This window comes from Muscardinus avellanarius (assembly GCF_963383645.1).
Source record: "Muscardinus avellanarius genome assembly, chromosome: 4".
NCBI lineage: Eukaryota > Metazoa > Chordata > Mammalia > Rodentia > Gliridae > Muscardinus > Muscardinus avellanarius.
The window spans coordinates 42,547,069-42,560,089 of record NC_137789.1 but is presented as its reverse complement, the minus strand read 5'-3'; the positions used below and the strand labels follow the sequence as shown (position 1 = coordinate 42,560,089).

General features: G+C 37.7%; 1 protein-coding gene across 1 annotated transcript in view; it reads left to right on the top strand.

Moving 5' to 3' along the window:
- The window catches only part of CPQ (carboxypeptidase Q), a gene marked incomplete at its 3' end in the record, with an annotated part of 413,030 nt that extends 400,716 nt beyond the window's left edge, over nt 1-12,314 (top strand). The window contains exon 7 of the mRNA XM_080693957.1: nt 12,151-12,314. Coding sequence (XP_080550083.1) covers nt 12,151-12,314 — 164 coding nt within the window. The remainder of the gene's footprint in view (nt 1-12,150) is intronic.
- Between the last annotated feature and the right edge of the window lie 707 nt (nt 12,315-13,021).

Genomic DNA, 13,021 nt, shown 5'->3' with positions numbered 1-13,021 from the left:
TACAGATCGGCAGACACTATCAAAAGTAAACACAGGATATCACTGACAACTTTTGATGATTATTTTGAATATTTGGGCAAAACTCATGAATTCCTACCAAAATGTAATTTTCAACATTAATTCAAGAAGCCTAAAAACTATTAAGTAAATTGAATAATTCCTTAAAGTTGTTACTGTATTAAAAAAAAGCATCAGACTTGGATAGTTTTGTAAAAGTTTCTATAAAATAACCAGGAAATAAATAACTCTAATCTTACCCAAGCTATTTCAGAATGTAGTCAAAGAAGTAACTCCGTTTTATAAATCAGATATATCCTTTCTACTAAAACTGGATAGCGGCTGGGTGTGGTGACATACTCTTGTAATCGCCGCACTTGGGAGGCAGAGACAGGGGGATTGCATAGGTTTAAAGCCAGCAGCGCTGGCTTAAGAGACTCTATTTCCAAAAAATAAAAAAAGTATAAACTAGGTCTGGGAGTGTAGCCCGGAGGTAGAAGGGCTTCCAGGAACCCCAGTACCACCAACAAAACAAAACAAAACAACAAAACCAGATAGCCACAAACAGAAAAGGCAGTTTTCTAAAAGTGTACAATTTATAGCAATAACAAAAGGTATAATCCATCAAAGAAAAAAACTATCAAAAAGTAGGCAAAGTTGCACTTTGAAATTTTAAAGTTGTAATGGAAAACCTAAATAAATTGAAATGCACATTGACATACCACTTTTATGAATAAGAATATAATATAATAAGAATATATAAGATTCTCCTTTAATTGATATAAAGATTAATATAATTCTGGTCAACCTACCCCCAAAATGTACAGAATTATAAGATGATTTTGAAATTTATCTGAAAGAACAGTGGTTAAGATTAGTTGAAACATTCCTGAAGGAAAAGAAGTTGTAGGAATTTGCCTCGCCAAATGTCCAGGATTAGAAAGTAGCAGCTATTAAGATAGGGCTGTGTTGTGACCATGATCAACAAGCAAAGCCCAAAACAAGCAATCGCATATATGAAAACTCTATATATGGAAAAATTGATATTGCAGATTAATGGGGAAAGAGAGTAAACTGGTTGATAAATGTTCCTTAACAACTGAAAAATAAAAATAGATGCCTACCTCCATCCTACACAAGAATTTATTCTATTTCCAGGTAGATGGATATCTTAAAAATGAAATTAAAACCTAAATTTTTCAATATAAAGTAGAATATCTTTATGACATTAAAGGTAGAAACATTTCCTAAATAAGACATGTACAGATCATAAAGAAAAGTTCAACTATAATGAAAAGAAGAACACTTATTCATCAAAACACACACCAGAGAAAATAGGGGAAGAAGATGAACTATGAACTTGAAAACAATACCAAAAGAAGATTTATACTGGAACAAACCAAGAAATCCCACAAATCATTAAGAAGCAGATACATCAAATGAAATATAGGCAAATGGTATGAACAGGCATTTCACAAAATAAAGTATAACCAAAACAATTATATAAGAACATATGTTCATTTTCATTAATAATTTAAAAATAATAATGAAGCCGAGTGTGGTGGCACACACTTGTAATCCCCATGCTTGGGAGGCGGAGACAGGAGGATTGCACAGGTTCGAAGCCAGCCGCGCTAGCTTAAGAGACCCTGTTTCTAAATAAAAAGTATAAAATAGGTATGGGAATGTAGACAAGAGGTAGAAGGGCTTCCAGGAACCCCAGTACCACCAAATAAATAAATAAATAAATAAATAAATAAATAAATAAATAAATAACGAAGCAACATATTACACTCACCAGATGAGCAAAAGTTACTTTGACAATACCAAATACTAGAGAGGATGTGAAATAAGAGAAATACTCATATACTGACAGTAGAAATATAGATGAAAAAGGAAAATATTTTGGAACTTCCTGGTAAATCAAACACATTCATGGTCTGCAGCCCAGGAATTCTGCTTCCACATTTTGACCCTTGATAATGTTGAAAGCATATAACAGTGTAAAACTGAATGCCCAACATTAGGAAAATAAAGATAAGATAAAAAAGACAACAAGATAAAATAAATAAAGACAACAAAAAATAGATAGCAAAACAAAACAAAAGAGAAAATGAAAAATCTACAGCTATATATGATAACAGAAAAATCTTATATATGATTGAGTAAAGAAAGCAAGATGCAGAAATATACCTGAAATATATGTTTTAAGAACTGAAAATGTTACAGTTGAAGTGTGTGTTTTTGTGTGTGTGTTTGTGTGTGTGTGTGTTAAAGCTATTTAAAAAACAATGTGTGAATAGCATACAAGAAAGACAGAATATTGTGAATATTTCTGCAGAAAAAAAGAATCTACAATGGAAAGTTGTTATCAAAAATTGGCCTTTTAGGCTTATAGAACTGATCGACAAATTCAGTGTGGTGTATGGATACAAAATTAATCTTAAAAAATTGGAAGCTTTTCTGTGTACCAACCATAAATTCACCAAGAAAGAAATCCAGAAAACACTTACACTTAGTATATCCCACAAAAAAATAAAATATTGGCCGCGGAGTGGAGCGGCCTGAGCAGCCGGAGCAGCCAGAGCCGCGGCGCGGAACGGCCAGAGCGGCCAGAGTGGCCAGACCCGCGGTACAGAGCAGCTGGAGTCGCGGTTCCGAGCAGCTGAGCAGAGCGGCCAGAGCAGCCGAGCGGAGCGGCCAGAACAGCCGGAGCAGTCAGAGCTGCAGCGCGGATTGGCTGGAGCAGCGGCGCGGAGTGGCCGGAGCCGCGGAGTGGAGCGGCCGGAGCAGCCGGAGCAGAGTGGCCAGAACAGCTGAGCGGAGCGGCCAGAACAGCCGGAGCAGCCAGAGCCGCATCGCGGAACGGCCGGAGCGGCCGGAGTGGCCAGACCCACGGTGCAGAGCAGCCAGAGCCGCGGTGCAGAGCGGCCGGAGCAGCCAGAGCGGCCAGAACTGTGGTGCGGAGCAGCCAGAGCCGCGGCGCAGAGCGGCCGGAGCGGCGCGGCCTACATCTCCCCTAGCAACACCAGTCTCCAGAGAGGAGGGAGACTCAAAAAAGAGCTCAAATCCAGAGAGGAGGTACTCTGGCCTCTTGACCTAGGATGCAGAAGCAGCGTCTTACTGCTGGCGGCAGCGGCGAGTTCACCGGACGGCCCTAGACCAACCCACTCAACCAGCCACCAGGCGCCTGAGAGGAGGGGTGGACAGCGAGCCGAGGTAAGCAGGTGCTGAACAGCCGGGCGGCAGTCAGCAGTTTTTTTGGTGCAGGGAACATCTAAAGCTCCCAAGGGCTGGGCGCAGCACAACTGGCAAGGACTCAGAGCAGAGTTCAAAACCAGAGAAGAAATACGCCGCATCACGGCCGAGGGCGTGGCAGTGGTGCCATATTGCCAGTGGCGGCAGCAGCGAATCCACCGAGTTCACTACAGCTCCATCAGCACACTCAACAACCATGAGTCAAATTGCGGCCCCTAGGGGAGAAATCCCAGTACTGCACTCCCAGGGACTTGCGCAGATAGTCTCCCTGGGTCGGAGATTTTAGCAGTGCAGCCCAGTGGGGGAGTGGCAGTGGCAGAGATATCATACCATAGTCACAACTCCCCACTGGAGAACGCCCAACTTGGCACCCCCCACGGCCTAAGCAGCCTTGATTGACTCCCTGGGTCTGAGACTTTGTGATACAACACAGTAAAGGAGTAGTGGTGACTGAGATACCATAGACTAGAGATCCGGAGCATCTTAAGTGAACTCGTAGTGACTCAGGGAAGAACCCAGAGAAGGCACAAACTTCCAAAATCATGGGAAAGAGAAATAACAATGGAGCAGTGAATGCCAACAACACCACAACATCAGAATCTGATAACACAGAAACCCAAAGATCTCTAGAAGATCAAATTAGGAAAATAACTTTAGAAATAATAGAGGACTTTCGAAAAGAATTTAGAGAGAGTCAAAAAGAGATAAAGGATGCAATTAATGAAGTAAAGGCCTCAATTCAAAGTATAAACAACAGATTAGACCACATGGAGAATAGAATCTCGCTTCTTGAAGATGATCATTCTAAAAATGAATGCATAGTTTCTAATTTAGAAAAAAAAACCCGACAGCAGGAATCTGACATTGAAGAAATATGGGCCCATTTCGAGAGCTAACCTAAGAATAATTGGAATAGAGGAGGGAAAAGAAGGTGAAACCAAAGGGATCAACAATCTCTTCAAGGAAGTAATAGCAGAAAATTTTCCAAACATAGAGCAAGAGGTCGATACACAGGTCCAGGAAACTTATAGAACTCCCTTTAGACAGGATCAGAGAAGAGGATCCCCATGCCACATAATTGTCAAAATGACTAATGTGGAAGCCAAGGAGAGAATCTTAAAGGCAACAAAAACAAAAGGCCATGTGACATACAGAGGCAAACCAATTAGAATCACTCCAGACTTCCCAAACCAAGTTATGAAAGCCAGAAGGGCTTGGAGTAACATATTCCAAACTCTGAAAGAAAACAACTTCCAGCCAAAAATTTTCTACCCAGAAAAACTATCCATCAAATTAGATGGGGAAATAAGAAGCTTCCATGACAAACAGCAACTGAAGGAATTTATGTCTTCAAAACCAGCGCTAGAGAAAATACTCAAGGAGATTAACTACAAAGAGGAAATGGGTAATTCACGCCAGAACCAAAGAAACAAGAATTCCCATCCAGCAGACAACTAAGCAAAGAAGAATAAACAGTATCTCAAACAGAAATAAGATCTTAACATGTTGGGAATTAAAAATTATCTCTCTATAATCACACTGAATGTAAACGGCCTCAACTCCCCAATAAAAAGACATAAAGTGGCAAAATGGATTAAAAGCCAGAATCCATCCATCTGCTGCTTACAAGAAACACACCTCACAAGTAAAGATAGGAACAAATTCAAGGTAAAGGGCTGGAGCAAGGTAATCCATGCTAATGGTACTCGAAGACAAGCACGAGTAGCAACTATGATATCAGACAAGTTAGACTTCAAACCCAAACTTATTAGAAGAGACAAAGAAGGTCACATTTTACTGGTAAAAGGAATAGTCCAGCAAGAGGAAATAACAATAATCAACATCTATGCCCCAAACATAGGGGCAGCTACTTTCATAAATCAAACTCTTTGTGACATGAAGCCACACATAAATCCCAACACAATAATACTGGGAGACTTCAACACACCTCTCACAATACTAGACCGATCTTCCAGACAAAGGGTCAGTAAAGATGTCTCAGAACTAAAGAACACCATTAACCAAATGGACCTTTTGGACACATATAGAATATTTCACCCAACTACAGCAGAGTTTACATTTTTCTCAGCAGCTCATGGAACCTTCTCCAAAATAGATCACATCCTGGGACACAAAATGAGCACTAGCAAATTTAAAAAATGTTACATACTTCCCTGTGTCATTTCAGACCATAATGGAATGAAACTAGAAATCAACTATAAGAAGACCCAGAGAAACAACATAAACATGTGGAGACTGAACACCACACTTCTGAATGAAGAATGGGTCATAGAAGATGTAAGAGGTGAAATCAAGAAATTTCTAGAAACAAATGAAAATAAAGAAACAACATATCAAAACCTCTGGGACACTTTGAAGGCAGTATTAAGAGGAAAATTTATAGCACTGAGTGCTCACATAAGAAAAACAGAAAATCTTCAAATAAATAGCCTTATGACACACCTCAAAGCCCTTGAAAAGCAGGAACAATTGAACCCCAAAGCCAGCAGAAGACGGGAAATTATTAAAATTAGAGCAGAAATTAATGAAATAGAGAATAAAAAACAATACAGAAAATCAACAAAACCAAAAGCTGGTTTCTTGAAAAAATTAACAAGATTGATAAACCACTAGCCAACCTAACTAAAAAAAAGAGAGAATCAACCCAAATTATGAAGATAAGGGATGAAAAAGGAGACATTACTACTGACAGCATAGAAATCCAGAGGATTATCAGAAACTACTTTGAAAAACTATACTCCAACAAAATGGAAAATCTGGAGGAAATCGACAACTTCCTAGATAAATACAACCTTCCTAAACTGAGTCAAGAAGATATAGAACACTTAAACCAACCAATAACAATCAAAGAGATTGAAATAGCAATAAAGAGCTTACCATCAAAGAAAAGCCCAGGACCAGATGGTTTCCCAAGTGAATTCTATAAAACCTTTATAGGAGAACTAATCCCAATACTACTCAAACTATTTCGGGAAATAGAAAAAACCGGGACTCTCCCAAATACATTCTATGAAGCCAACATCACACTAATACCAAAACCGAATAAAGACAGTTCAAGGAAGGAAAACTACAGGCCCATATCTCTGATGAACTTGGATGCAAAACTATTAAACAAAATACTAGCAACACGCATTCAAAACCACATCAAGAAAATCATTCACCATGACCAGGTAGGGTTCATCCCAGGGATGCAAGGCTGGTTCAATATACGAAAAACAATCCATGTAATTCATCATATAAACAGAATCAAAGACAAAAACCACATGATCATCTCAATAGATGCTGAAAAAGCATTTGATAAAATTCAACATCCATTTATGATAAAAACACTGCAGAGAATTGGAATAGAAGGAACATATCTCAACATTATTAAGGCAATCTACAATAAGCCTACTGCCAACATCATATTAAATGGGGAAAAACTTCAAGAATTTCCCCTAAAAACTGGAACGAGACAAGGATGTCCACTATCACCACTTCTCTTCAATATAGTACTAGAGACTCTAGCCAGAGCAATAAGGCAAGAAAAGGAAATCAAAGGAGTACAAATAGGAAAAGAAGAACTTAAGCTTTCACTATTTGCAGATGACATGATACTATATTTAGAAAACCCAACAAACTCAACCAAAAGGCTTATAGAACTGATCAACAAATTCAGCAAGGTATCTGGATACAAAATCAATCTTAAAAAATCAGAACCTTTCCTGTACACCAACCATAAATCCACTGAAAAAGAAATTCAGAAAACACTTCCACTCAGGATCTCCCACAAAAAAATAAAATACCTAGGAATAAACTTGACCAAGGAAGTAAAAGATCTCTACAAAGAAAATTATAAAACACTGAAAAAAGAAATCGAAGATCTTAGAAGATGGAAAGACCTTCCATGTTCATGGATTGGCAGAATTAATATCATTAAAATGGCCATCCTCCCAAAAGTGATCTACAGATTTAATGCAATGCCCATTAAACTACCAAGATCATTCCTCACAGACATAGAAAAATCAGTCCTTAATTTTATCTGGAATAACAAAAATCCCAGAATAGCCAAGGTAGTTCTCAGCAACAAAAACCACGCAGGAGGAATCACAATACCTGACTTTAAACTATACTACAAAGCCATTGTAATAAAAACAGCATGGTACTGGCAAAAGAACAGATATATAGACCAATGGAGCAGAATAGAAGACCCAGAAACAAGTCCAAACACTTTCAGCCAATTGATTTTTGACAAAGGGGCCAAAAACATACACTGGAAAAAAGATAGCCTCTTCAACAAATGGTGCTGGCAAAACTGGTTAACCATATGCAGAAAATTGGATGTTAATCCCACTTTTTCACCCTGTACAAAAGTCAACTCACGATGGATCAAAGACTTGGAAATTAAACCAGAGACCTTGAAGCTCCTTGAAGAGGGCATAGGTCCAACACTACAACACATAGGCACAGACAAACATTTCCTCAACAAGACCCCAAAGGCACAACAAATTAAAAGGAGAATCAATACATGGGATTGCATGAAACTGAAGAGCTTCTGTTCAGCAAAGGAAACTATCAAGAACCTCAATCGAGAGCCAACAGAATGGGAGAAGATTTTTGCCACCTACACCACTGATAGAGGACTAATATCTAGAATATACAGAGAACTCAAGAAACTCAACACTAAGAAAACAAAGCATCCAATAACAAAATGGGCAAATGAACTAAATAGACACTTCACAAAAGAAGAAATTCAAATGGCCAATAAATGCATGAAAAAATGCTCAACATCACTGGCAATCAGAGAGATGCAAATCAAAACTACCCTGAGATTTCACCTAACTCCAACTAGAATGGCCATCATTCAAAACACAAACAACAACAGATGCTGGCGAGGATGTGGAGAAGTGGGAACTCTAAGACATTGTTGGTGGGATTGCAAATTAGTGCAACCACTTTGGAAAACAGTATGGAGAATCCTCAGAAGAATGGGAACAAATCTTCCATTTGATTCAGCAATACCACTGTTGGGTATCTACCCAAAAGAAAAGAAACCAAACTACCAAACTAATGCATGTGTATCTATGTTCATAGCTGCACAATTCACCATAGCCAAACTATGGAACCAGCCAAGATGTCCATCAACAGATGAATGGATTACAAAACTATGGGATATGTACACAATGGAATTTTACTCAGCCATCAAAAAAAACTCAATTACATCATTTTCAGGGAAATGGATGGAACTGGAGGACATTATGCTAAGTGAGATTAGTCAGGCACAAAAAATAAGAAATCAGATGCTTTCCCTAATATGTGAGAGTTAGGGAGAAATGGGTCATAGGAGGAACTCTTGGAAGAGGATCAGTAACTTTTAACTCTGTTTACATTGTCTTTGGATATACAATATTTTTTTATTTTTTAGGGAGTTTATTTACTCTTTTGTTGCCTGTGCCATTGAAATCATATCCAAGAAATCACTTCCAATTCCAATGTTGTGAGGTTTTATGACCCAGATTTTCTTCTAAAAGCTTATAGTATTAAGATTTATATTTAGGTCTTTTATCTATTTTGAGTTAATATTTGTATATGTGTTAGGTAAGGGTCCAATTTTATTCTTTTTCATTTATTATTATTTTTCAACAATATTTAGTTAAAAGACTAGTATTTCCTCCACCAAAAGTTCATGGAAACCTTGTCAAAAATAACTTGACAATGTATGGAAGAATTTATCTCTAGGCTTTTATTTAGCTCCAATGGTTTATATATCTGCCTTTAGAACAGTACTACACTGTTTCAATTATTGTAGCTTTATATGGTTTGAAATCAGAAAATATACATCTTCTAGCTTTGTTCTTCTTTGAGACTGTTTTGGGTATCTAGAGTCCATATTCCATATCAGGATAGATTTTTTCTGAAAAATAAATAAATAAATGTATGATAGTTTCACCTAAAAAAAAAAAAGAAAAAAAATATTCTCTGGTAAGAAAGAAAGCAAAAAGAAATATTGAAATGTTATCTTTAAGTCATCAAAAGTTTGGTACCAGACAAATGAAACTGTTATGTGAGATTATCAATGTTAATATTGTATAAATTGCTCTAATACTAGATGTCAACCAGTAAGCCAAGCGTGGGAAGGAGGGATGGGGAGGGAATGGGGTGGGGATCGTGGTAGGGGCTAACTGGGCGAGATGTGCATGTATGTCTACAAAAGTATTTTCTTTATACCACTATGATGTATGAATACATTGCACCAATAAAAAATAAATTAAAAATAAAATAAAATAAAATATTTAGGAATAAACTTAGTGAAGGAGGTAAAAGACCTCTACAAAAAAATTATAAAACATTGAAAAAAAATTGAAGAAGACCTTAGAAGATGTAAAGATCTTCCATGTTCATGGATAAACAGAATAAATATCATCAAAATGGCCATACTTCCAAAAGTGATCTACAGAGTCAACACAATACTCATTAAATTACCAAAGTTATTCCTTACATATGTAGAAAAATTAGTCCATAAATTCATTTGGAACAACAAAAAACTCAGAATAGCCAAAATAGCTGTCAGCAACAAAAACCATGCAGGAGGAATCACAATACCTGACTTTAAACTATACTACAAAGCCATAGTAATAAAAACAGCATGGTACTGGCACAAAAACAGATACATAGACCAATGGAGCTGAATAGAAGACTCAGAAACAAATCCAAACAATTACAGCCAATTGATTTTTGACAAAAGGGCCAAAAACATACACTGGAAAAAGATAGCCTGTTCAACAAATCATGATGGCAAAACTGGCTAACCATATGCAGAAAATCCCACTTTCTCACCCTGCACAAGACTTAATTCAAGATGTATCAAAGACTTGGAAATTATACCAGAGACCTTGAGGCTCCTTGAAGAGGGTATAGGTCCAACACTGCAATACACAGGCACAGATAAAACCTCTCTCAACAAGACCCCAAAGGCACAACAAACTAAAAGGCGAATCAATATGTGGGATTGCATGAAACCGAAGAGCTTCTGTACAGCAAAGAAAACTATCAAGAACTTCAACCTATAACCAACAGAATGGGAGATTTTTGCTACCTACTCCTACAACAGAGGACTAATATCTAGATTATACAGAGAACTCAAGAAACTCAGCACTAAGAAAACCAATAACCAATAAAAATGGACAAGAGAATTAGACACTTCATGAAAGAAGAAATTCAAATTGCCAATAACTGTATGAAAAAATGCTTAACATCATTAGCAATCAGAGAGATGTAAATCAAAACTACCCTGAGATTTCCCCTAACTCCAACTAGAATGGCAATCATTCAAAACACAAACAACAACAAATGCTGGCAAGAATATAGACAAGTGAGAACTCTAAAACATTGTTGGTGGGACTGCAAATTAGTGCAACCACTTTGGAAAACAGTATGGAGGATCCTCAGAAGAATGGGAATGAACCTACCATATGATCCAGCAATACCACTTCTGGGTATCTAACCCAAAGAAAGGAAACCAAACCAGCAAACTAATGCTTGTTTATCTATGTTCATACCTGTACAATTCATATTTGCCAAACTATGGAATCAGCCAAGATGTCCATCAACAGATGGACAGATTAATGGATTACAAAACTGTGGGATATGTACACAATGGAATTTTACTCAGCCACAAAGAAAAACACAATTATGTCATTTACAGGGAAAAGGATGGAACTGGAGAACATTATGCTAAGTGAGATTAGTCAGTCACAAAAAATAAGAAATCAGATGCTCTTTCTAATATGTGAAACTTAGGGAGAAAATGGGCCATAGAGGAACTCTAGACAAAGGGGATACTATAGATGAGCAAATAAGGTGCCCTGAGGGGATGGGAGAGGGGAAGAGGGAAATTTCCTAATGTTCATGATGTACATTAACCAACATATTAAAGTCAATCACTAAGACAAACATAAAGAGGGAGGGGGAGGCAATGGGGAGAGAATTGGGGAAGGGCTGAATGAGTAATGTGTGCATGTATGCCTCCACCATCTTATACTCCATTAAGATGTATGACTAAAATGCACCAATAAAAAATTTTAAAAAAATTAAAAAGCAGTAAAGAAACCTAAAAAATTTGGCCTTTAAGAGTACTGGAAACATCATTCTTGTGTCGAATGATGGACATACATGTACTTTTTATATTGTTACTCTTAGTCATAGACATTTACGTTCTCTGCAATCTTCTGGATGTATGGTGTATTTCACAACAAAACAATCACTCAAGCTGTCAGAGGCTAAAGAACTGCTACTAGAATCCACGAGATGGACCTAGTACGTTTTCAAGAATGAGTAAGACAGAAACTTTCCCTGAGGCTCTGAGTCAAGGCTAAAACAGTGAGCAGTGAGAAGAAAGCCTTTAAGTGGGGCAGAGGCTCCTGCTGATGCCCTAGGAGGCTGCTGAGGATTCTAGGGCTGCTGGAAGTAAATGAGTGATTTAAGAAGGAAACCTGGGGCAGACGAGTGTTCACTTTCTTTACTATCCTGGAGGGTACATAACTTGCATTCTTACAGACACAAAGAAGATGTTGTCTTTTTTTTTTATAAATATGAATTTATCATCTAATTTTATTGTGGCATTACTTTCCCAACTTCTTTGCAAGCAAAGTAAAGGCTTTTCTGAACTCTCCCATAGCCTGCAACTCTCTCCCCATTCATAGTCAAAAATGTCATTATGTGGCCCTTTCTTGCAACAGGAAAAGGCTGGGAAAGTAATCATTTTGCCTTTGCAGGTGATATATATAATAAGAACAGGCAGAAGGGAAGGAGTAAGGGTAGCAATGGCTTCTGAGCAATTATTCAGCAGTGTCTGTTAAAACGCCCCACTCAGAATTTTTCCTCTTTTCTCCCCAGGAGCCAGTCTACTAGATGACGTATATAAATACTTCTCCTTCCATCACTCCCATGGAGACACCATGACTATTATGGAACCGAAGCAGATGAATGTTGCCGCTGCCATCTGGGCTGTGGTCTCCTATGTTATTGCAGACATGGAAGAAATGCTGCCCAGGTCCTAAGAAGAGCAAGCAAGAAAAGGCCCTTCCATCCTTTCTCCCCAGGAATCCCAGGTCTGCAGCCTCGGGACATCCCTCTACGTAGAACAACATCAGCTGATTCATCTTCAGAACACTTCTTTCTTGATACTTTCCACGTCATTTTTAGAATAAGAAATACTCCCCTCCATCACAGAGAATCAACATATGGTGAGGGTCACAATAAGGGCATTTCTTTATACCACATTTTAAAAATATCACTTCCACTTTGAAAATAAACACTGAATAAATCTTTGAAGATCACTATCTCTTATGTATTCATTGATAGACATTAAACTAAATATCATGAGATCAATTTGTGGCTCGTGTTGTTTATTGAAAGAGTAGAGAAATACTATACAATTTTAGTAACAGCTTAATTGGTTTTAATTTGTACATTTTATAATTATATTATTTTTATTTTATTTTATTTTTATTTATTTTTATTTTTTTAACAATTTTTTAATTGAACATAAGTAGTATACATTTAAACTATATTTGGTGCCCTCTCCCCCCCCGTCCCCATTTTCCCTTCCCCCCTCCCACCAATGGTTGTCCAGGTTAACCATGTCTTATTCATAATTTTACACATGTTCAGATGTAGACCCTCATTAATCAAGATCGGCCTTCCTCCTCTCCTATCTTTCCATTCAAACTTAGCTAGTATTTCCCCTCTAATATCTGGAGTCCCA